Source organism: Tiliqua scincoides, chromosome 3 (genome assembly GCF_035046505.1).
Source record: "Tiliqua scincoides isolate rTilSci1 chromosome 3, rTilSci1.hap2, whole genome shotgun sequence".
Taxonomy (NCBI): Eukaryota; Metazoa; Chordata; class Lepidosauria; order Squamata; family Scincidae; genus Tiliqua; species Tiliqua scincoides.
Genome location: NC_089823.1, coordinates 1870766 through 1897054, shown reverse-complemented (window position 1 = coordinate 1897054; position 26289 = coordinate 1870766). Strand labels below are relative to the sequence as shown.

The 26289-nt window shown below is 49.8% G+C and overlaps 1 protein-coding gene across 1 annotated transcript in view; it reads right to left on the bottom strand.

Annotated features, from left to right (window-relative positions):
- Positions 1–26289, bottom strand: part of INPPL1 (inositol polyphosphate phosphatase like 1) — a 74645-nt gene that overhangs the window by 23266 nt on the left and 25090 nt on the right. The window contains exons 3-8 of the mRNA XM_066619395.1: positions 15570–15633; positions 8902–9052; positions 8178–8298; positions 4587–4727; positions 2457–2547; positions 1472–1561 (exon numbers count right to left, since the gene is read on the bottom strand). Of these exons, the coding sequence (XP_066475492.1) occupies positions 1472–1561; positions 2457–2547; positions 4587–4727; positions 8178–8298; positions 8902–9052; positions 15570–15633 (658 nt within the window). The remainder of the gene's footprint in view (positions 1–1471; positions 1562–2456; positions 2548–4586; positions 4728–8177; positions 8299–8901; positions 9053–15569; positions 15634–26289) is intronic.

Here is a 26289-nt window from a genome sequence, read left to right as displayed (position 1 = left end):
CCTCACCAGATGAGAAAGGGGTGGGGGCAGAGGGCCAGCTGGATGGCTCCAACGTCAATTCTGGTGATGCAGATGTAAGAACATAAGAACAGCCCCACTGGATCAGGCCATAGGCCCATCTAGTCCAGCTTCCTGTATCTCACAGCGGCCCAACAAATGCCCCAGGGAGCACACCAGATAACAAGGGACCTGCAAGGCTTCCTGGGAATTGTAGTTAAGAACATAAGAGCAGCCCCACTGGAGCAGGCCACAGGCCCATCTAGTCCAGTTTCCTGTATCTCACAGCGGCCCACCAAATGCCCCAGGGAGCACACCAGATAACAAGAGACTTGCAAGGCTTCCTGGGGATTGTAGTTAAGAACATAAGAGCAGCCCCACTGGATCAGGCCATAGGCCCATCTAGTCCAGCTTCCTGTATCTCACAGCAGCCCACCAAATGCCCCAGGGAGCACACCAGATAACAAAAGACCTGCACCCTGGTGCCCTCCGTTGCATCTGGCATTCTGACATAACCCATTTCTAAAATCAAGAGGTTGCACATACACTTCATGGCTTGTATCCCGTAATGGATTTTTCCTCCAGAAACTTGTCCAATCTCCTTTTAAAGGCGTCCAGGCTGGACGCCATCACCACATCCTGTTGCAAGGAGTTCCACAGACCAACTACACTCTGAGTAAAGAAATATTTTCTTTTGTCTGTTCTAACTCAGTACCCTCCTCACCTTCCACACTGGAATCACAGCAGCAGTGGAAAGGGGCAGACAGGCTAAGGACCTCGTCAGGCCAGTGCATCAATGAAGCACTTCAGATCCACAGGGTTCTTCCTGAACCAACCACCTTCCCATACATCAAAGGGTGTGACAGAGAATAAGAGAGAGCTGTGCTGCACATTCTACAAAATTGTGCAACACAATCTTTTCTGGACTGTGCTTCCTTAAACTACATGAAGAGGAATACTTTAAAAAAAGAAAAAGAAAAATGTGCACCCTCATGGAATGCACTCCCTGCAAAGAAGAAAACGAGCTCTCCAAGGAGAAAGGCTCCAGCCTAACTGTCCAATCTGCCAGGCCTTCGACATTTAGGAACTCTCTTATAAGGAAGCATTCAATCTCTCCCCCTGCTATGTGAAGCGACACAACATGAGCTCTGGCAGCATCACACCTCTTGCACCACAAACCTGGTGGATCAGACTCTGGGCCTCCAGGGTTCTGCCCAGGCTGTGAAACTAGCCCACCTGACCCCAGGAAGCCCCCACCTCACAGGTCATTCCTCAGTCAGAGCTGCTGGCCCCCCCAACCGCATTTCCTGGTTGCTGCCCTGGACCCCGGCCTGGCATCCACTGGCCCCTGCTCAGAAGTGGGACCTCTGCTCGCATTGTACAGCCGGCTTCTGGAATGAGCCAGAGCCATCCACGTGCCAGGAGCAGTTGGGGGGCGGGCGGGGCAGGACCAGCACAAGGCCGCTCCACTTACCTTCTTCTCAATGCTGGACAGGAAGTCCTTCAAGATGGACAACTTTAGGATGAGGCTCTCCAGCTCTTGCTCTCCTGTTTGACTGGCAGCCTGGAAATCAGAAGGTGGAGCTTTGAAAAACACAGACCAAAGAGAAGTGTGCTGGTGTCGCTGTGGGGAGGGCGCTCAGGATGCCTCAAAGATGTGCTGGAAGCAGTGGCCATGCAGGACAATAAATATGCTGACAACAGACTCCCTCAATAGAGTCACACAACTGCAGGAAACTAAGAGAGGAAGCTTGTGTAGTTCTGCTCCTTTTGCATTAGAGTCAAAGAGGCCACAGAGAGTCAAACCATTAAGCCAGTGGTTTCCAAACTGTGTGCTGCAGTGCTGTGGCATGACTCTGGCAGCCTGATCCTCCCGGCCTTCCTGAGCACTGCCAACTTAGCCAGGGTAGGGCAGGATCTCAAGCTATTCTCGCAAGATTTTGGGGAAAGCGGTGCAGCAGCACGACAGGCTGCCATGGAAGAAGGACCAAGATAAGTTTGGCAACCACCGCATTAGGCTGCCTGCTCTTGGTGACTTTGGACAATCCATGATGGAGCTGATGAATGAGCTTCCCCTTCTCTCCTCCTCCGTGAGCAACAGAACAGAGAGAAAACTTTTCTTTTACGATAAGCCCCAGTTCTGCATTCCAGCCAGACGGCGACTGGCCCAGGAAGTTTCGTGGCTGAGCAGCATCTTGTGGCATTGAATTCCACATCTTAATTAGGCAGGGTGATTAAGTCCCTCCAATCAGTTTTAGCAGATGATCTGCAATAGCGGAGATGGACTCCACTATTATATGAGGGGTAGAAAAACTTGCGCCCTCCCCTTTTTCATCCCAAGCATAATTTTAGAGGCCTGTCCTTTCTTCTTCTTCCATAAATGAAGAGCCCCCAACGCTTTGGTCTGTGGTCACAGAGACAGGGCTCTGGCTGGTCATTCTGACTGCCCTTCCACCCACCTGCTGCAAGATCCGGGACACAGGAGGTGAGCCCTGCTGGTCAAACACCTTCGATAGGATCTCCAAGCCAGACAAGACCTTGTCCACCTCACTGAAAGGACAAGAAGGGACAAGTTACATTTCCTTTTCTGGATGATTCTGCTCATTAAAAATCAAAGCAAAAGAAAACAACATTTGACGTGTCAGAACTTTTCTTTTAAAATAAGCCACAGTTCTGCATTCCAGCCAGATGGTGATGGGCAGCAAAATGGCAGGTACATTTCAATGTAAGTATGTGTGAAGTCAGGCACATTGGGGCAAATAATCAAAACTTCACCTATAGGCTGATGGGTTCTGAGCTGTCTGTGACAGATCAGGAGAGAGATCTTAGGGTGCTGGAGGACAGCTCAATGAAAGTGTTGGCCTAATGTGCGGCGGCAGTAAAGAAGGCCAATTCTATGCTTGGGATCATTAGAAAAGGTATTGAGAACAAAACAGCTAATATTATAATGCCGTTGTACAAATCTATGGTAAGGCCACACATGGAGTATTGTGTCCAGTTCTGGTCGCCGCATCTCAAAAAAGACATAGTGGAAATGAAAAAGGTGCAAAAGAGAGCGACTAAGATGATTACGGGACTGGGGCACCTTCCTTATGAGGAAAGGCTACGGCATTTGGGCCTCTTCAGCCTAGAAAAGAGACGCCTGAGGGGGGACATGATTGAGACATACAAAATATGCAGGGGATGGACAGAGTGGATAGGGAGATGCTCTTTTTCCTCTCACATAACACCAGAACCAGTGGACATCCACTAAAGTTGAATGTTGGGAGAGTTAGGACAGACAAAAGAAAATACTTCTTCACTCAGCGTGTGATTGGTCTGTGGAACTCCTTGCCACAGCATGTGGTGCCGGCATGTGGCCTAGATGCCTTTAAAAGTGGATTGGACAACTTTCTGGAAGAAAAATCCATTACGGGTTACAAGCCATGATATGTATGTGCAACCTCCTGATTTTAGAAATGGGCTATGTATCAGAGTGCCAGATGCAAGGGAGGGCACCAGGATGAGGTCTCTTGTTATCAGGTGTGCTCCCTGGGGCATTTGGTGGGACACTGTGAGATACAGGAAGCTGGACTTGATGGGCCTATGGCCTGATCCAGCGGGGCTGTTCTTATGTTTAGAAGGCTTGTACCACCTACAAATACAGGTGCACATCACTTAATGACAGGGATATGTTCTCTGATTCCTGTTATGCAATTAGGATGTTAAGCGAACGTTCAGCCCAATCTAGTGCCTTTGTTGTGCAAGACACTCCCTGCTAGACACTCCCTGGCTGCCCAGGCTACTGGAGATAGATTGGTTCTTCTTTGCATTAAGACCCTCTTTGCTGTGTAAACACACTTTGCTGCAGACTATGAGAAGCCTCATTAAGAGCCTCTTTGTTGTGCTTTGACTACCATCATATATGCGGTCATTAAGAGCACACACCTGAACTTGGGACAGTGGGCAGGAGGAAGATTGTGCCCTTTCATAAAACAAGGAGAAAGGAAAGCGAACACTGTTTTCTCTTTCACAGCCAGAACTCATCTCCAAGCAGTTTATGGAAACACAGTAGGAAGATCTCTGTCCAAGAGCCATTTGAAACTGGCCGGGCACAGGTACTGCCCGTCAGTCAGCAGCAGGACATTTGCTCTGTGTACAGGTCTGTGTCTGATGTGTCTGATCTCTGGCAGCACTGCCATTTTAGAAGGACTGGGAGGGACCTCTGGACAAAACCGCAAATTATACCTGTAAGATCTTCATCAACACCTGAAAATATCCCAACTGTGGGATATCAGGCAGACCAGACATGCAAGAACTCAGGTTGTAATACGCATTTTCCACAATGGCTGAACAGTAGGTTATAAATTTGCCAGATAAACAAAATATCCTTTTTTTAAAAAGCAGCCCAAACTGACCAGGACGTCTTGCAGCCCCTCCAGCAACTGCTCCATCCTGAACTTTGGCAAGTCTCTAGCAAAGAGAGTGCCAAAGGCTTTGAGACCACCATAATGATATCCTTCACTGCAACATCATTACAGCCCATGAACTAGAAGGATTTGGAAGGAATTGCTGGGGAGAGCAGCCCCCTCCCCACCTCCTTCCCTTACCTGTGCAGGCGTTTGCAGGAGGTAACGAGGGTTCTGTTGAGGTGGGGCAGGCTGCTGGCACCAGCTCTGACGGCCTCCAGATCAAGGGAGTAGCTGCCCTTCAGGTACTCGTGGGAAACAATGCTGAGGCCATTGGTGGTGCTGCAGGGAAAACAGAGGGAGGGTGAGCACCAGGAGGTTGCCAATCCTTGTTCCCAGAATCAGGAGCCCCACAGGCAGAGACTGGGCAGCCTCTTCTCTGCTAGCAGCTCAGGAGATTCAGACACAGTGTTCGCACAGAAGAGACTCACTACCTACCAAGGTTCCAGCTCAGCCCAGAGCATCATGACTCAACAATGATCCATCTTCTTCAAAGTGAACACACCTCATACAACTGCATCTGCACCTCTTCATTCCAGCCTCTCTTCCTTCTCCTCCCTCCCTTGGTTGCCCCATCCCACTGCCACCATCATCCCAGCATGCAAGGGTTGGGACCTGCTTTTGTTGCTTGTATTTCTTTGTCAAGCATCACACCTGGCAGGAGAAAGTAGCCAGGGAAAGAAGTGAGAGCCCCAGCTTAGAAAGGGCTGGAATTAACATTGGAAGGATGTTGTGCTATGGAGGCCTGGAGGCATTGCTGGCTTCTGGCAGGAATTTCAAAGGGAGGCTGTGCTCTAGCAGGATTCTGAATCCAGGTGAGAGGATAAATCTATGGTTCGTGCCATGCTAGAGGTCTAAAGAAACGTCAAAGTGGAGAAGCTGCAAGTTTGAAGAATCAGCTCTGCCTGATGTGCTGAAGAGTTTCCCTTGGCACCAGGGAAGTACTTCAGGGAGATGTGGAAGGATCTGGCACAGCTGGGTATTCAAGAGGGTGTGAAGGTGTGAAGGATTTTTTCTAAAAGATCAGGAGACCTCCAATTTTTTTAAACAGGTCATGAGTTGGACATTTTTTTTTCTACCTGGATTGCCTATGTGTGAAATTGCAAGAAAGTAGAGATTACACTACCCTATTTTTTCTGGCACTGTTATCAATAGAGCTATCAATAGCTGTTTTGCCATTTCTGGTTTCCCGGGGAAGAAGCTGCAGGTCAACTCTCCCCAGAAAGGAGCACAGGGAACTCCAGTCCTGCTGCTAAACTTACAGGTGGAAAGACGACCTCCTGGAACCAACTCATAGTTAAGTATTTGAGGGTTATTTTTGTTTCTTACTGTGTGTGTTTTATCTACTTAATAGGCCTTTTTTATCCCTCTGAGGGATTAGGATCCCCTTCTTGCCTTATTCTTCTTAATAAACTCTTGAAATTTATTTGCACTGGAGTGGTTGCTTGGACGAAGGGAACACACTGCACACCTAGCCAAATTCATTGCCTATTCAGGCGCATTACCAAAAGTGGAGTTTGTCCCGGTTGTCTTCTGTGGGCTGAGAAAGGAGAGGAGGCCGGGCAGGGAAGTGGTGGCAGCCACCAATTGGCACAGGAATAAGTTCTGTTGGGAGGAGGACGGGGGGTGGTGGTGGTGATGGAATTTCTGAGTGCAGCCTCCAGGAAGGAGATGAACGCGGGGGGGGGGGGAGCTCATTGTCACTGGGGCAGACAACAGCAACCCAGAAAGGTTTCAGTCAGAAAAAAGTGCCAGACCACAGAAATGACATTCTTCCCAACACCCAACAGGGCTGCTTTACCAATAAACTTGAGACTTGGAGTCGCTGTTCTGGCTGGTAAATCCCAGAATGTACATGATCCTCCCCACCTCTGGCTCCCTGCACAGGAAAACCTCTCCTCTTACAGTTCCCCATGCCTAGTCTGTCTCAGATGCACACTCTCCGGACTAGCCATCTTTCTCTTCCCAACCATCCCTGTCCTGTGAGCTACTGGTCTGTTGCACAAGCTGCCCCTGTCTCTCGCCACCCTTCCAGCTCATCTCTAGAGTTCTCCTCTGCCTACAAGGCTAACACATGCTCATGCAGGCCATTTAAACTGTGGCAAAAATGTTGATGCACTTTTATGTTGCATTTAATTTTTTCCAGATTGTGTGCTTTTATGTTATGTTTTATGCTTGCTTCTATTTTTTAAAATTCTTTCTACTTTTTTCTTTTTTTCATTTTAATGGGTACTGCAAACTGCCTTGGGCACCCTGTTGTCAGGAGGGAAGGGCAGGGTACATAACTCTTAAATACATGCAATAAATTTATACTGCATTTCAGCTACTCTTAGAGAGGGGCAATGAACTCAGCAAGACTGCGTGAACTCACCATGGCCCCACCACGTCCGTTTCTGACATCTCACCAGATATTTACTGCCTTTACACATGGAAGAAGCCAACTTTGCAGCCACAAGGACCAAAAACATGCTTTCCCCCCAAAAAAAATTAAAACAGGCATTCTTATTCTGATTGCTGAGTCATCCACCCTGAATGTGTTCCACGCTCAGGTCACACATTCCTGGAACTGCAGATCAGGTACCAAGTCTGGATGGCTACACCCTGAGTTAGAAGAGCCCAACGAAGCCTGCAGAGCAGGGGTGCGAAGTCTGTATGCTGAAACCGAGGTGAAGGAGCAGAGGGTATTATAAGAGCAGGAGATAGAAGGAGCTGCAGGTCAAAACAGAAGGGAAGCTGCAGACCAGCTGTGAAAGATAGTTAGTAGCTCCATTGCTATCACAGCTCCCTTCAAGGAGCTCAGGGCAACGGTCACAGCTCTCCTCTCCCCACTCTATCCTCCCAACAGCTCTTCAAGGCCCACTAGGCTGAGAGACGTTGACTGGCCCAGGGTCGCCTCATGGCTGGGGTGGAATTTGAGCCTGGGTCTCCCCGGCTGCAGTCCAACAAGCTAAACCACAGCACCATGCTGGCTCCAGTTAAATCAGGCTGAATGGTCAGGGACAGAGCATTCAGGATGCAAGTGGCACCAGACACTATAAACCAGGGGTGTCAAACACACGGAAGATCTTTATCATGTGATAGCTGGGCTCTCCCAACAGCACCATCAGCTGCTGAGTTGCAGTGAATGTCACTGCTGAGAGGGTGGCCCACGTGATATTGGGCTCTCTCATATCTTGAAAATATGATCAAGATTTGCATGTTTTCTCTTCAGTCATTTGCAGCGATTGAGGTCCTAAATGAGGGGAAAAAAGTGCTTATTTCTGGTCATGACCTGCTTAATGACATCACTTTCAGCTCCCAGCAGGCGTCGTGAATGCTTTTCTGCCTGCTGTTTGAAACGAGTTTGATGCCCCTGCTATAAACTTTAGAAGTATCCAAAAAAATGGGATAGTGTCCTGAAAATGCTGACAAGGGAGGTGGGAGAAGCACCTGTTCTCGACAGAGAGTGGTGAGGAGCCTTAGGCCTGAAGGAAAGTTGTGCTCTCAGTCTCACAATATGTGTGGTGGTGGTGGGGAGACAACCTTCTCTTGATGGTAAGAGAATGTTCTGGAAAATGTTCTCAGAAGCACTTTTCATGACTATTTCTTTGAAGGAACAGGAGAAAAGCCCTGGTGGGAGAGAGATGAAATCATGCCACAAGATGGCTGACCAACAGCACTTCCTGGTATTTTTTCCTACATGTCGTCCACCGGAAACCCACAGCAGGAGGTGCTGGGATGCAGGTGACTCACCTTTCAAGAGCTCCGTCCTGCATGGTAGGGATGTTGCTGGCCATGCCAGAGACCAAGCTGCCAAAAGGGATGCTGGTGGACCCCGAGCGAGGGGGCAAGGGGGGCTTTTCATCCTCTCCATCTGCAACAGAGCAAAGTGTCAGAGGTGACTCCTTCCACAGAGACAGCGCAAGAGGTCAGCCCATTCTAACCACACGGATGTGCCGGAGTCTCCCCCCGCCCTCTACTCTTCTGTTTTCCCTGCACTAAATGTGAGATGCCAACTCCTCAGAGCAGAGACACGTCCTCTTGTACTTTCTACAGGGCTGTCCAGGATGATGCCACCGTATACACTAACAAAGGGAAACACTGAGTGGGAGGGGAGGCCAAATCAAACCCATTTCAAGTTCTTCTCTTGTTGAGAAACGATGGCTGCACACATCTTCAGGGCTGAGTCCAAGTACCGGAGCAAACACCTTGCAACACCCTCCCTGCTCCAATGAAGACCCAAGGTGGGCTTGGCGGTTCCCAAGGTCTCCCTTGCAAACAAGGGAGGGGTCTGGCTGAGCCCCCACAAACTACTAGCTGCTCCCAGACATTCACCAATAACCAGGCCTTCTGCCAGCCCAGAATATCACAGGTATTTATAACCCCATAAGATTCATCACCGCTCCAGGGCTGCTGCCCAGCCCAACACCAGTACTTAGGCTGGCTGCTGTGGTAGAGGGAGCGGCAAGGCCCCTACCAGAGTAGTCTCTGTCCTCCACATTCTCCTTGTCCTTCTCCCGCTCAACAGGGAAGAGGAGGGTGCAGACCAGGCCCTGGTTCGGCTGCAGGTACAAAGCGATGAGGTCGCTCAGGGTCTTGAAGCGTCTCACCTGGACCCCCTGAGATGTCTGCAGGGGAGAAGAAAAGGAAACCATCAATGGGTGCATCCCAGTAGGGCATACCAGGCAGGTTAGGAGCTGACTGCCTGGCAACCATGGGCAAGAGGGAGAAAATGGAACAAAGGTGAGGATGTGGGCAGGTTGCATAGAAAAACCAGAACAATTCTGGGAAAATATTGGAGCGTAACAATGGAAGATTGTTGGCCTGGACCAGACCAGCTGGCCATCTTTCATTCCCTGGTCCCCTGCCCCCCCCCAGCCTCAATTCCCCTCTCCACCCACTGTTGCCTGCCTGGTGCGGATACCCAGATTATGCAGGCAGGGACCTGTCCTCTCATTCTTTGCCACATTCCAGGTACATGTGCTGTGCTACAGAAGCATCAACAATGGGACACTGCTTCTGAACATGGAGAACGCATTCAGACAACCAGGAGTCACCAGCAGACCCATCCTCCCCCTCCGCAGATCTGATTAATCCTTTCAAAAGAAAAGAAACTGGATAGTTGGAAACTATGATTGTCCTCCATTGTCTGTAGAATTTAACTGCTTTTACTGCCACTGAATCATCTGGAACAGACAGAGACCAGCCGGCCTGAAGCAGACAACCACGGACTATTGTCCACCACTAGAGGGAGCCAAAAGTGCACTCTCACCATCACTGGAATCTGCAAGTCAGTTCACCAGTCAGTCCGGAACGCAGACATGAGTATACTCTGCGCAACAATGACACAGATGTCTCCTTTGCTGCAGGTATACAGTGCAAGAGGTTGCCACCAACTGGGGTCTCTCACCACATGTGCACGTGCTAAGACATGCATGCATCAATTGCTACGTACAGGGGTCTACGCAACTTACTACTCTAAGTAACAGCTAGCCATGGAGACAGTATGACTTGCTTGAAATGGCCCTTGAGAACTTAACACACATCCCTCTCTCTTTTAGCACTCTACTCATACAGATCCAGCCCTGACAGTGGGGTTTCCAGCACCTCCCAATACAATGCAAAGAGGTATGGTTCTTGCATGTGAATGAGGCAGGGGAGAAACAGCTACACTCCTGATTGGATGCTTCTTTTTCTTAAACCCAGGAATACTCTGGGGAGCTCTGGGCTTGAGCAGGGGAGAAGAGGACCACACAAGCTTCAAGCAGCTACATACGCTGGTATTCTGGGGAGAAGGGTCTACGAAATTGCTGGGAAGGCCTCCCAACGGGTGGCCAGCTGGGACTCTGGTAAAACTGAATGTTCTTTAAGCCTCCTAGTTCCTGTATGTTCCCCATAAATTGAATGAACTGAGTTGTCTGGTCCTGCTGGCAGGGATCAAGTTATACAACCGCCCCTCTCCCAAAATTACGATAGTGAGCATCTTAAAGGAAGAAACAGTAAAGTTCGACTGCAAAGTATCTGTCCAGCAAGAATATTGTTCTGGTTGAAGGTCAAGGGAGATGGTCCAGGATGCTGGGAGAACTCCAACTCACTCTCTCCAGTGTTGGGCATCACAGCTTGGAGGAGGTGGCCCCTTTCCCAAGATGGGGAGGGGGTGATGTAAGGTATGCATGAGTGATGACACAGCAGCTGACTGTTTGGAACAGAGGCAGAGAGAAGTCCCCAGTAGGGTGCAGGGCCGCTCTGCCAGGCAGAAGTGCTTCTGGTTCTGCACAGCCTGGACCCACAGACCTTTTGGTCTCTGGAGCACTTTACACTCCACATAACACTGCAGCACTGTTGTCAAAATGTAGTACGTTCTATAATTTAGAGGTGTGGCTGAGTTCTGCAGATTCATGATGGTGGGTGAGGCTCAAAAGGTTTGTTTCTAGGACAGAGCTAGACACAGAACATAGAATGCTCCCAGTAAGGGGCCTGACAGGTTCAGGATGGGGGGGGGGAGTGCTAGGATGTGACTGAGCTGAGGAGCAGAGAGTGAAGAGGCAACCACATTGCTCCACTGTGGCTTTCAAACCTGCAGCTGGAGGACCCACAAGGGACCCCCCAAACATGCCTAGAATCAGAAGTGCCTTCCGATTCTGTCTGGGAGGCTTTCTGAGGCCCAGAGGCTGCCCAGAACATCTCTGGACACAACCAGAAGGCTTCTGGTTGTGTCTGGAGGTCAGGTGAGGGGTCCCAACCCTGGACTTGGTTATCCACGGGTTTCAGCATCTGTTCAAAATACATTTTATGAATGTTGCTGTTGTTGAAAAGCAGTAGATAAATATTCTTAGCAATAATAATAATAATGGAGGCTCAGACATGTAGCGAGAATGAGGGCCCCTCGGAGCACATGCTCAGCAAGGAGTTAACTTTCAATCACTGAACTGAACTTGCAGTCCTTTCACACAAAAATCCCCTCTTTGTTTTCTCCAAATTTCTTTCATTTCTGCAGTCCAATTTAGCCCAGTGGGAACCAGCAAATTCCCTGCCCTCCCTACACACTCAAGCTGTCTGCGGGGAACCTTGTCCACTATTATGGACACACTCACTTGGCAAAGTGCAATAACAGGTTGTCACAATAGGAGGGCACAATGCGGGGGGGGGGGGGGGAACCTGACTCAGGCTCAATTCCCAGCAGCACCTTCAGTTGGAAAGATCTTAATGTCAGGAGTGGGAATGGGGACCCTGGAGAGCTTTTGCCAGCCACAGTAGACCAGGATGAACAGGGGGCCTAAAAGTCAGCCTCACACATTTAAGAGGCCCAGGTGCTTCTTATTAGTGTTTCCCATGACTTTATTATTATTATTAACAGTATTTATATACCGCTTTTCAACTAAAAGTTCACAAAGCGGTTTACAGAGAAAAATCAAATAACTAAATGGCTCCCTGTCCCAAAAGGGCTCACAATCTAAAAAGATGCAAATGAATGCCAGCAGACAGCCACTAGAACAGACACTGCTGGGGGGAGGTGGGCCAGTTACTCTCCCCCTGCTTTAAACTCTCCCGCCATCATGGACAGACACTGCACTAGTGAACATGGTGCAAAAACCTCCAGAAAAGGCAGATCCTTGGTACACAAGTCATTGTGAAAAGTGACTCCTGGAGAGGGAAGTTTGAAAGACACCACCAAATCCACACTCCCAACACTGGAGTGTCCTGAATAAAGAGCTGGAAATGGCAAGTCAAGCATTTGGAACCAATGGGGCCTCACGTGGTCAGAGCAGCACGATCAGTCTTTGTAATCTCTCTCTCTCTCTCTTACACACACACACACACACACACACACACACACGTACGTACGTACGTACGTTGTGCAACAAGAGCAGAGAATTCTCTCCCTTGCACCTGTTCCACAGCTGCTCTTGTGTTGCTAAGCCTGCACTAATCCACTCCCTGACCTCAAACCTTTCCTTGACAGCTGCTGGAATGAGGAGGGACTTCTTTCTGCTCCTTACATCTGGAACTAGAAATACACTTCCAGGCTTTCAAACAAGGGACAAACACACCCTGAAATGACAAGAAATGCAGTGTGCTCACACCTCCCTTTCCAATCTACTCCCATGTGAGCTTGAATGCACTACCGGCATCAATTCACAGGACTGGTCTCAGCAGTGATGCAAACACCACCTCCCCACATTTAGCCAAAGAGATCCAACAGGAGCCCAAGCCACTGGGAAGCTCTCCTACACATGCGCAGCAGCCCCACTAAGTCCTGATCAAGTGGGATCACACTGTCCATCACACGCAAGGACCACAAGGGCACACTGCTGGTCAGCACCAACCCTCAGGACAGGGTCTGATCGCACAGAAGGAGCCAGTCCAGCTGCACAACTGGCCTTGAGAAGAGAGTTGCCCCCAGAGGAACAGAACCTGCCAGGGTGGGTGGCCAGCTTGAAGAGTATGACTAGGAAGATTCACTCGCTCGCTCTCAAAACTGCAGACCTTGTCATGGCCATTCATGACAGGATGTGGATCAAAGCAGCACCAGCCCTACTTCAGTCTGTCAGTGCCACGCAAACTGCAGCTGTCCCGGGGCCTTACTCAAAGGCAGGTTTGCAATCCACAGGAGGGAGCCAGGGAAGCCACTCACAGAGGTGTCCAGGACTGTGCGCAAAGTCTGGCAAGCAAAACAGAGTCCTGAGGGTTAAATTATCCATTCTGAGGGAAATGCGGGTCCTCTAGTAACACAAGTACAGGAATGGGGAGTGGGCTTGGCAGAGGAGAACCGGCAGGTGGGGAGAGGGTGGAATATTCCCTCTCAGTTTTTCTAGGTCACATTCAGGAAAAATGCTTTTTCCCCTCCCCAAGTTCTGAAACAAGCAAGTGAGCCTGGCTGGACAAAAATGGCCAGGGGGGTGGTAGTGAGAGGAGAGAAATGGCAGACACTGCCTCCTACCCACCGTCCTGTCCTGTCCTCACATTCCCTATGATCTCACTTGGTCCCAAAAATCTCTACTTGCACATAAAAAAAACCAGAAAAGGATCTTTCTAGCCCTCAGGGTGCAGAGGGAAACTTGAGATCAAGTAATAGATAATGCCCAAAGCTTCAGCAGAGATGGTGGGGAGGGGAGCGGAGGGGAGCGGAGCACTCCTGGAGGGAGATGGCAGACTTCCAGCAAGCTCAGAAAAAGAATGTGCCCCCCCCCCCGTGGTGCTGTGCCAAGTCAGCAAATTGCTCACATGTGGTTTTCTGTCACTTATGTGGCTCAGAGAACTGGCTTTTTTTTTACCACTGATGGATCTGAATCATGTCAGCCATCCAGAGCTCTGGTTGCTGGCCTCACACAGGGTGGCTGCTTTCTGGTCATTGCTTGCATGAGAAGGAAAGCATGCAGGACAACAAAGGGTTACAGAAATGCTTTCAAACTACCATTTAAAAAATTAGTGGCCTCCAGAGTACCAACAGGAAAAGTCCCCCAAGCAGGAAGAAGCACCTCCAACTCTCCCAACAGAGGACTATCTGAGGAGCTTGGCTTCTCTGAGCTCACCAGCCTGTCAGCTCAGGCTGCCGTTGGCCCACCAGCACAGAGCACAGCCTCCAGGCCTGGTCCCATGCTGGGACATAAGCCAGGGGGCCAGAAAGCCCGAGGGGGCTGGGGCACATCCTCCTTGCTGCAGCCATCCCTCCTCCAGGGCTAGCCCTTTCCTGCCTGCTGAGACACCAGCACAATGAAGCTACTGTTGCACCATTAAATGAACCAGCACATGGGCATGGCTGACTTCCTGCCAAGATCAGCAACGTGTGGGCATCTGCAGGGCTCTTGCCAGCCAGCCAGCCGACTCTGCCCTAGAGACAGCACTGATGGGAGGATTGCCTGCTTAACGTGGTGGGGAGCATGACCCACTTCTCACACACACAGACACACACACACACGCCTTCTGCCCACCCCAACACCTGTCAGAATGTAACCAGCTGGACGAGACTAGCAGTCTGCCTAGTCCAGTACGCCACCAGAGTGGCCACCACAACCACCAACATTCTTACAACCTCCATCTATGGAGGAGCCGTGTGATGCACCCACCCCTGCCCTGAGTGTGTGCGTGGACAGGCCTCATTCTCCATGAATGCACTCGATTCCATCTAAAGACATCCAAGGCAAAGGCTGTTGCGACATCCTGCAGCAATGAATTTCAGGCGCTAATTATGCAATGCACAAAAGTCCTTTTTTGTTTTTACTGTCCTGACTCTGCCGCCTGTCACTGGATGACCCCGAGGCCTGGTGTTCTCTCTTCCCACCCCCTTTCTCCAAACTATGCATGCATTTTAGAACCCTCCAACTTGTCCCATTCCCCCATCAACATTTCTAAACAAAGAAGCCCAGAACTGCCTTCATCCCAAACTGCACACCATGGCCCTCCAGGCACCACAGCAACTCAGAGGGGTGCCAAGGCCACATGGGATGGTTTAAAGGTGCTGCAGGATATTTAAAGGGAAACACAGCAAGAGGCGCTGTGAAAAAATTACAAGTGGCCCAAAGGTGGTGTTAAAAGAGAAAATCTGGGAAATCTTGCTTCGTAGCTGAACTCAATTTAAGCAACTCAAAAGTAATAAGAACTCCAGCAAATCTGTCTCAACTCCTGCTCCTGCCTGCAGTTTGAGAATCACGGTGTGACCCTACCTCACAGGCTGTTATAAGGACACTGCGCTGTGAAATACTCTCGAACCTGCAGAGATGTGGAGGAGGAACTCACTTGGCAGAACTGCCAGGAGCCCCCCCAGGTATCAGCAATGCCCAGCCCCTCACTGCTCCACTCATCTATCACCCTCCCACGCGGCTGCCTTTCCAAGTCTGGGTTTCCTTCAAAGGGGAAAAGCAAATAAATGTTAGTCCTCTTCTGGTTGTGAGAGGTTGCACTTTGAAGGCACAATCCTAACAAGGTCTACTCAGAAGTAAGTCCTACTTTGTTCAATGGGACTTACTCTCAGGACAGTGTGGTCAGGATCGCAGCCACTAAGTTCACTATTCCAGGCACAAATCACCACAACTGCTTCTGCACAAGGACCGCTGTGACCAAGAGAGCACAATGGAAAGCCCTGTTTCCAAAACAGCAACACTTCTTATGCCTGGAGAAGGAGGCAGCAAAAGGTCAGGATCTCACCTGCACTGCTAGAAAATCCTCTTCGTCTGGCAAAATCCGATAGGTATGGACGTGCTTCTGGAATCTACAGCAAGAAAAGAGTGGGAGGAGAGAGGAATTTAAAACTGAAGAAGCACCAACACATCTGTTGGGGCCCAGGGCTTCCTTTCTAAAATGAGAGGGGGCCAAGCTGAAGCATGCATAGATCCCCCCCCCCCACACACACACACACTCCCAACCTGGAAACCAGAGTCCCAGATATGCTGGACTGTGATTAGTCAATGGTGAGATATAGCCCCCTGCACGTGCTCAGGGGCACTGCAGGAAAAAAGAGCACATATAAAGGAATGAATGATGGTCCCTCATACTGCTGCGTTTTGCGCATCTGCAGTGCTTGAGAACATAGTTAAGGCAGAACCAAGAGGAGCAACTTGGAGAGGTGCTCTGCTAGGTGATGCCTCAGCAGAAGCAGCACTACTGAAAGGGAGGCCCACCTGATAACTGGGCTCTGCTGGTGATTTAACAGCATCTCCCTCTCTCACCCCCCCTCTTGCTCTGCCCCTTCCTCCTGCACTGTAACTCACTTTCTGAAGCCTCCTTCTGTCTTTCCCTCCCAGCACCACGGCAAAAGCAGCATTAGTAAAAGAACAGCACTGGGAGGACTCAGTTATCACACAGGCCACCCTTTCAGCAGTGACGTCTCAGTAAAAGCAGCACTGCTGAAAGGGCAACCTGTTTGATAACTAGGCTCTCTCAGCACTGCTGCTTCCACCAAGGTGCCAGTTCATAGCTCCACAGTTGACGGGAGTGTTGCGTTATGAGAAAATCCCCTCCCCCATTTTATTGTATTTCTGGTTATGCTACTTTGACATCAAGAAACTTTTTACAGGTCATCATATCTGGATGCTAGTAGGCAAAATAAGCTACTCTCCCCCAAAACACTGGCCTACAGGCCTTATTACCACTTTGATCAAGCTCAGACTCTTGGTTGTTTGCATTCCCTCCCCTCCACTCCACAGCCACACAACCTGGAAGGAAAATGATCATCTTACTTTGTATCTCTAGCTGAATGAAACTTGGTAATCCTGTCAGACATTTTTTTCATTGGATCTACAGTTTGTGTTTGATTTTCCTGAATGCAATTCCAGTAACTTCTGTATTTTGTACCAAAACAGCGGATTATACCCGTATTTTGCATTAATTTAGGTAAACCTCATTTTAAGTTGCTAGACAACATCTGGCACCAAAGTGCTAACCTGTATTTCAGCTGACACTGCTAGCCCTGTTTCCTTGCTTCCTGTTGGACGAAGAGGAATTCCCTTCATTCATACCCAAGCTGCCCACCGACACATTAAAAGCAAACACCCCAAGTCACACATTGATCCCCAAACATTCTGCTTACATGTAAGCATCTTTCCAAAATCCTTAAATACTTAGGGGTTTGACTAGCAAATGGTCACTCCCTGAATGTCCAAATGCTGGTCACTCTCCTTAATGTCCAGACAGGCTGCTCACAGGAACTGCTGCTCACAGACCAGACATCCAGACAGGTAGCTATACTTTGCACTTGGAACTCTTTTTCTTCTCTCACCCCCCCCCCCAATTTTCCCTTCTCTCCCCATCTTTAGCTAGCAGTTGGGGTTGGTAGAGCAGGGATCCCTGAAATCCTTCCCTACATCCCCCCCTTTTCTGATTTCTTCAAATGCACCAAAAACACTTGCACAACACCACACTCACCACTATAGGTCACTCTGGTCAGGGCATTACAATAGTCCTTCATTAATTCTTTTAGATATCTATTTTATGTCCCTTTCTAATAAAGCTGAAATCATTTATTGGAATATTTCTCTCAGTTTCTTCTTTAAATACAATGAATTTCTGCAGCACACTGGTTTTGCATCCAGTCTTAGGTCCCATATTCCAACAGGGCTGTGTTCCAATTCTCCTAAACAAAAAAACCCAGCTCTTTTGGTAACAGCTGGGAGAACCCAATGGTCACACACAGACAAAGAGCTTCCAGGGGCAGAATTCCCGGGGGCCTTATCTCAACACCCCAGCCCTAAGCCTTATTCACAAGTACTGCTACCAAACCAGGTTTCCCCCCACCCGTACTTGTGCCTCTGTGCCTGTATGCAGGATTTTACACTTTTCTTGGCCAAACTTCATCTTGTTGTGTCTGAGCACAACGACTGAGACTGTCAAGCTCATTTTGAATCCTGCCTTGATTCAGCTGACAAGGAGTCCACTATGCCGTCCAGTTTCATGCCATCTGCAGATCTGACATGCAGGCAAAGAAGTTGGACAACCGTCACCTCGAGCATGAGCAAAAAGAAGGCAGAGGGCGCGGACGTGTATCTCTGGGGTGTTGCAAGTGTCTCATCTGACAAGAAGCTGGCAGCAACAGACTGCACACGCACCACTTTTCCATCAAGAAAAGCAACATGGTTGCCCTTCCCATCCACACCAGTAGCCATTATGTTTATAGCGTCAGAAAAAGGCAGTTTCACCTGTCATGTCAACACAATGTCCTGTTTTAAGTTCTCATTTTATTTCACATTTACATAAACAAATGTCCTCTAGGATCAAGAAGGGCATCTCTTGTTGCTTCCTCTACTTCATGAACCAGGGCAGGCTGCAAGGGACATGCAGGGCTTTTGGTATTTTTTGTAGGCAGTGGCTTGGCTCACTTTATTGAGTCCCACAAAGTGCCCGTAGAAACCCTTCTTCACTCAGGACACCATTGGTTATAAGCAAGAGGCAGAAATGAATGGCAGACTGGTTTTTGTGACTAATCAGCAAAGGATCCTGCCCCGAGGACTGAGTTCCTTGATAACCACAGACTCTAGATGGTGTAGCATCTACTGGGTCCCAACAAACCCTCTTCATCTACCCCCACCCCCACCACCCGGCTTGCAGGACTGTTGGGGCTGAAACAAGGGTCAGGCAAAGACAGGCAGACCATGCCTTCTCAGAGGCCCCCAACTTGCCACTGTGGGAGACAGAAAGCTGCACTGGAGAGGCCCTTTGGTCTGATCCAGCAGGGCTTCTCCAATGCACAAGGTGGAAACACCATGTGCAAGAATGATCTGGTCTGGAGTTCTGGTGTCCTGTCCCAGGCCTTGTACCAAATCATCTGATATTCCTCGCAGACCATCTCGGGAGAAAGGAGACAACCAAAGAACCCTAGAAGGGCAGAACCCTCTCTACTGAGTGTGCAGGAAGTCCAACTCAGAAAAACAGGTAGCCCCACTCAGCAGGAGACAGTCTCATGGCTCATCTTTAGTCCACTTAACTGCAGATACAACCCAAGTGGCACAAAGACAGCAACTACAGTAAGACAGTACAACTCTGCCTGGAAATGCTGCTGGGCAAACATCAGCACTAGCACCACACAGAGCAGGAGTGGAACTGCAGCTGATCTCCAGCACCACCATCTGCCAGAGATCCTCCTGGAAGAAAGCAGCACCTCTCAGCCCCAGCCCAGCCACCCAGGAGGCCTGCAATTAGCAGTCACCTGCCCTCCCCACTCCATCTCCCGGCCCAGGATGGCCACCAGGACAGCTGCCATTCCCAAAGCAGGCCAGAACACCAACAAATGGTTATCCAAATGACCAGCTGCAGCCAGTCCTGGGTGGAGAGAGGCATCCCTGCTCTCCAACAGCTTGCCCAGAAACAGTCTGAGAAAGAAACAGCAGGTATTTCAGGCGCTGGGATGCTGCCTCGACCCCACAGTCACCAGGTGGTTGGAGACAGGCTTGGACCGAAGGGCTTTGATCCCAGCTCGGCCTCTTGGCCTCAGCACTGGTCTCGCTGTACAGGCCAGCTTCTGTCCCCAAAGACAAGACGTCATGCAAGAAGCAACACAGGGAACCTCAGCTCTTCTGCCAAGAACTCTGCAAGAGGAGGAAAAAAACTTCTGCTCTTTCACGACAACTGAAGGCCTCTTTATTTTCCAGCCAGTCTCCGGTCCTGCCCGGCAATGTACAGATCCCAGGGTGCCAGAACATGTAGGGAAGGAAGGAAAGGGGGACCCTGTGATCTCAGGTTCCAGGAAGGGTGGGGAGGGGGCTATAAATATTCACTGCCCATTTTTTGCTACTTATTGCCCACCACCCCACGGTCTTTTTTCCAGCACCAGCCACTGGTAGGCACATCACAAAATCGACATCAAGCAGCCCAATAGGCAGACAGGCCAGGCACAACGTGTGGCCACCCCAAGCATCCTGACCTGGAAAAGAGTAACAGCTCTCCAGGTTCAACCCCAAGCAGCATCTCCAGGCGGGGCAGGGAAAAAGCCCTGCCTGGAATCCTGGAGTGCGGCTGCCAGCCATTGCTGACCTCCATCAGGGCCCAACTTGCCACACATATCTATATTTTCAGGCACCTGCACTGTGATTCCAGGAGCTGCACCCAGCATGCCCTGGGATGCCCCAAGAGATCAACACTTGTCACTTCAAGGGCACTTCCCTACAGAACACATGTGTCTTGACACTTTTCTTAAATGCATACTCAGACTTCAAGGTTTAGGCACCCACTGGAGGTTTCTGTGCTGCTATGTGACTAGGACCCCTCTGCGTAGGCTTTTTTAGACAAAGATAAAGATAAATACTTTATTGTCATTGTACAAGTACAATGAAATTTCATAGCACTCCAAGACACGGACATAAAACATTTATACAACAACCATACAACACATTTAAATCCATCCCACGTTCAATTTACTGCTTATAATTAACAGTTTGGGCTTTTATGAGGAAAGCAGCAGATGAACGAGGGAGACTCAAGCCAGCAGCTGCTCCTGGGCCACTCCCACCGATTTCAGCAGGGCCTGTGCAGAGAACTTCCTGCTGGATTGGGCTTTGCATTTTGATTTTCTATTATAAACTGAAAACGGCTCTACGTCCAACCCTTGCCCGTCTTTCCTCCATGCCCCCCAAGCAGCACATTCTTGTGGCTGGGCTCCATCCTAGAAGAGGTGGGCCTCCTCCTCTTCCTCTCACACACAACTCGCTGTGACACCCGTGTGCATCACCACAAAGCAAACACCACTGCCTTTTCACCCTGAGAGCTACTTTTAGGAATATGAAGATTTTACATAACTAAGCTTTCTTTAATTGGCTGATCATAAGGGCCACGTGTGCATTTTATATACACACACAGCATACAATTCCCAGTATTCTTTCACACCCAGGGTGTCCAAGAAACACAATCCCCAGTAGGGGCTAGGCAGACAGAAACCAGTTTGCTTCTGGTTGCTGAGGCCACAAGAGACAGAAGCATCTTCAACAAGCAACCCTAATGCTCCCTTTCACCTTCTCCCACATCAAGCGCATGGCTGTCACTCAGCCATCTAAGGAGAAGTCCACTGCTGCATGTGGGGACTCTGCAGCAGGGAGAAGCAACCCTGCCCGGCCCTCACCATCAGGGCAATGAATGAGACAACTATTTGCACGCACACGTTCTGAGACCGCTAGACCCCTCCTCCTGCACTCATTCCACCTGCACTAGTGACAGGCAATTTAGGTGCAAAACCAGCTGGAGGTTGTCTGCCCGCTCTGGCTCTGGCTCTGGCTCTGCTTGGCCAGAGAGGGAGCGACAGACAAACAGAGCTCATTCCGCAGACTCCTAGTTCCCCCTCCCCGACTTGGGGCCTTTGGGGTTCCCATCAGGTGCCACTGCCTGCTGGGCTCCAGCCCTTTGAGGTTCAGATTACGGCCTGCCCGGTGACTAATCCCAGGCAGACAGAAGAACTCCAGTCCAGAAGGCGGCCAGGCCAGGCCAGGCAGCTGCGGGGAGCACAAAGGGGCCTTTGTGCCAAGCGGCTGGCTTCCGAGGAATGACCCTGGCCAGCATCAATTGGGACCGCCGCAGTCTATTTATTGCACCCTCCCCTTGCCAGGGCCCAGGGACAACCACAACGGGAGGGTGGAGAACGGGGGCGGAATTATCAGCCTGCGCCAGGTTGGCTGGGGCTATTTTAGGGCTGCTCTTGCTCCGTCTGTCCTGCAGACTCTGGAGTCTCTGCAAAGCCTGGCCACCCCAGGCTGGCTCGCTGGAGCTCCTCTTAGGGCCAACGCATGATTCGGTTTCAAGGCAGTCTGCTGCTGGACGTGGTGTCTGCCACCAGAGCCCCCCGCAAACAACCAGCAACAAAACTTTGCTCCCCGTCACGTTCTCCACCTCCCTTTCCCATACAAAGCATGCGGGCACCATCATTGCTGGGTTCTCACACAGGGGCTCCATCACTCACCTGCACACAAAAAGGGATTGTAAAAGTTGTTGCACAACCACTTTTTGAACGAGCAGAGTTGCAGGGTGGCCACAGGGGACCTGCCTACCCTGGCTCCGGCCAGTTGCCCTGTGGCCCCTTGGGTCTGAGTGCCTTCAATCTCCTAGACTGCTTTTCCTTAACCTTCTTGAGCTCTGTACTGAAACCAAGCCCAACAGACACAAGGCTCCCCATTCACCCTGCATCCCCCTCCTTCTGCTCACTACCCAGCCTCCAAACCCAGCCAGTAGGTCTCTCAGAGCAGGGACCTATAAAATGCTGTAACACAAAATCAGACCTGCACGTGAAAGAGCTCCTGCCCCTGCTGCTTTCTGGGGGGCAGGAAGGAAAAGGAGAGGTGCTGCTGATTCCCACTCACACCTCCCCTACATTCTGCAGGTAGGTTTCGCCTCTGCCCCGGGAGAGGAGAAAGGAAAGCGAAGCAGCCACAGGCAGGAACTTCAGCCTTTGCTCCCACCTTCCCAGGAAAGACAAAAAGGAAAAGGGTTTTCAAGAAGCTGGGAAACAGCCGTGAGCCTTGCAATGAAACATCTGCAGTACAACCAGCCAGAGCCAGCCTCCTTCCCCACCCAAGTTCTGCTTTGGTTCTCCCCAGGATTTTTGGCAAGGGAAAGTAGCAACCATACAACTTGTGTGCTCTGCCTCAATGCTTCCCAGATGTTAACTGTCTTCTGAAACAAAGTTGCAGTATTTCACAGAAAACAATCCAGTACCCTTTCAAAAGTCTCCCAGCTGGTGCACCAAGTCCCCAATCTATATACTGGTTCCGGAGGTCTGTGCGGAAGTTGGAACAAATGTACCTCAAAACAGCTGGCTCTTGCAGCCCAGTGCTATCATCACACCTGCGCAAAAGCACCACAAAGGACCTGCCACAGCTGCCCGACAGCATCAATGCAGCCGTCTGTAACTTAGAGAACTAGTGTACAGCTTTTCAGTTGCAGGAGGGAATCCTGTGGACATTATTATTAACAGTATTTATATACCGCTTTTCAACTAAAAGTTCACAAAGCGGTTTACAGAGAAAAATCAAATAACTAAATGGCTCCCTGTCCCAAAAGGGCTCACAATCTAAAAAGATGCAAATGAATGCCAGCAGACAGCCACTAGAACAGACACTGCTGGGGGGAGGTGGGCCAGTTACTCTCCCCCTGCTAAAAAAAGGAGCACCCACTTGAAAAAGTGCCTCTTACCCAATTAGCAGGGGTTACCCCCAAATGTGACATACCCCCAAATGTTGCCCCACCTGTCTAACTCCAGACCTTAATGCTGCCATGATCCTGACCCCAAACTCACTCATTCCCAAGGCCCCTCCAACTCCACATTAGAAAATGAAATGCCACCCACAAGGCCAAGACTGACAAAGAAGAAGCACTAGACTGCATATGTGAGGGAATGAGGGACTCCCGCGCCAGAAGAACTCATATGCAGTAAGTTGATAGGTTCACTTGCTACCCTGCTATTCTTTTTAGTTTTAACTAGCCTTTGAGAAATTAATTACTCCTGTACTGTATTCTTAAAACTCCCTTTAAAGTTATAATAAATATCCCATGCATGTTACATTCAACAGTCTGCTGGCGGACCACTGCATTACTGCAAAGCCGCATTGGGAGGGGGCAGTTTGGAATGGAAATGTGCAGCAGGGGAATACATAACCCTCTCTTAATGCATGATCTGATCTGAACAATTCTTAAGTGATTTGCAAATACACAAATTAGACAGAAAGAACCTTGCAAATTAGACTGCCCAGATCTAGAGAACTGGAATGTGACAATTCCAGGTAAGAATAAAGAGATCTCAAAACAGCACCAAGTTGGCCCCCCCCAACCCGCTTCCAAAGTGAGAGGTGCCCTCTTAGGAGCACAAAGCTCCTTGACCTGAAATCCCTGACGACAGACCAGCACTCTGCACATGCCCAGAGCCACCCTTGCTCCTTAACACATCCCAGCAGAATACATGAAATACATACATCCCACATGAAAACAATGGGGAGAGGCATGGCTCAAACTCTGCCCCACCCCTGCAGCCAGGGGGCTGAACCATTACAAACAGAGCTGCACTCAAGTTTATCAGTATGTCTTAGTTCTCTGATTTGGGTCCAAGGCACAAGCAAACCTTAAAATACAGTTCACAGTTAGGTAATTGGTTCAGACACAATGAACTGGTTTTGACACACTTTCTGCAGAATGGTCGCAAAGTCTCTGGCTTGCAAAGCAATTCCTTAAAATGAATGCAATGAGAACTACTTAAGTCGAGCCAGAAATTTAAGAGACACACGGACAAAATATACTTGCAGCTGCCTTTTTTTCCTAAAGGGAGAATAAAAAAGTCAATGAATGTTTGAAAAATGACAAGGATGAGTGCCTAAATTTAGAACATTTAAATTTAGAGGACAGTGTTTGGAGCTCTTCAGTCTAGAAAAGCAGCACCTGAAGGGGGGACATGGCTGAGACATACAAAATTATGCAGGGATTCAATAGAGTGGATAGAGAGATGCACTTTTCCCTCTCACACAACACCAGAACCAGGGGACATCCACGAAAGTCGAGTGCTGGGAGAGTTAGGACAGACAAAAGAAAATATTTCTTTGCCCAGCATGTAATTAGTCTTGGAACTCCTTGCCTTAGGAAGTGGTGATGGCATCTCACTTGGATGCCTTTAAGAGGGGATTGGAGGAGGAAATTTTGGAGGAAAAATTCATCATGGGTTACAAGTCATGATAGGTATGTGCAAGCTCTGGTTTTAGAGGTAGGCTGCCTCTGATTGCCAGATGCAGGGGAGGGCACCAGGACACAGGTTGTGTCTGTTGTCTTGTGTGCTCCCTGAAGCACTTGGTGGGCCACTGTGAGATATAGGAAGCTGAACTAGATGGGCCTCTAGCCTGATCCAGCGGGTCTCTTCTTATGTTCTTAACGTCTTATGCTGAACCGGTTTGTGTGTTTAGGGGTTCTGATCCAGCTCAAGGCAAACAAGAGATTTTAGGTTCAGGTTCAGTTCCAGGTCATGGCAAGAAAACTCTCCAAACTGGTTCAACTCCCTGCCTGGTGCATTTTCAGGAGGAGAGTCCATGCCCAGTGGCCGCCTTACAAAAGGTTAAGCCCCATAAAAGTCTGCCTAGAAGCCAATAAAGTTCTTTTTTCTTCCTCCTGGCAAGAGTTATTTATAGTTCATAGTGGCAATTTGTTTTCCCAACTGCGCCTGAGGCACACAGAAATGCACACACACACTCTGCAGCGTCAGCCGGTTCTGTCTGTGACTCAGTGAAAAGCACACACAGTCAGAAGCCAGGATGCCAGTCGCCAGCTGGCGATGGGGGGGGAGGGAGGTCTATCTTTAGACAGCGGGAAACCCAGCTCAGGCTGTCACAGCCTTTGCGGGGTGGGGGAGCTGCATTTTCACAGATCAGTGGTTGGGCAACCTCTACTTCATTAAAAGACTGCAAGAGAGGATGGCGAAGGAGCAGCCAGCTAGAACGAAAGACGACGCTGGTCACGTGCATGCAAAGATGTGCTGCTCTGCAAGCTTCTTTCCGTCTAAGGCAACATCCACAAAACCTCTTGAATTGTTTATTTCTCTGAGAACCGCTTCCCCGGCCTCCTCATTCAAAAGAAACCTCAAGGTGGCTCACAGAGAACACCACAAAATGACGCAAAGCACAAAACATGAGCAGCACAGCAGAAAATTCAGAGCCGCAACTGAAAGCCTGCACACAAACCCACCATGCAAAAGGGGCTACACGCCTGCCGGAATGGAGGGTAGGAAGGCAGGGGGCAGCAGACCTCCAGGGGCAGGGAGCATCTGCCAGTCCCTGGGAGGCAGGGTGCCCGGAAGGCCCTGGCAGGCAGACAAATGAGTGTTCTCATTCCACTAGCAGCAGCCCCTGAACAGTATTTGCCAGCCCCTGGTTCTGCTCTCGCAACAGCCCACGTGCGGAGACAGAGGACCGCCAAGCAGGGCAAAAGTGGAACTTGCACTCAGAACCACTGATCAGTTCCTTGTCTCTGGAATTCAACTACAGCACACGAGGAGAGCACAGTTTTCATCCTATAGTACATGTGATGAAAGTTGCTCAATTTAACTACAGTATGCCAACCTTTTTAAGACTGGGTTGAGAGAGAACTTCCATAGCCTCAAATCCTGCTGCAGACACACTCCTTCCACTATCGCCTCTCTCACAGACCCGGCCCTCCTTGCCCCAAGTGGTGTCATCAGAGCCAAGCTCGCTTCCTCACCAGCACAACAAGCTCTTTCACAAAGGCCCCACTCCCACAGGGATCATGAGAATCAGCCTGGAACACAACTCACAGGAAGAGAAAGACAACGAGGTTCAACCCACTGGGTTGGGGAGCCAATCCTGCTCACAGCAGTGGAAGACAAGGAATCCACCAGCCCAAGCATCTGAGAGCGGACAGACTGCTATGGACAAGGACAATGTTGGAGCTGAGACCGCAGGGA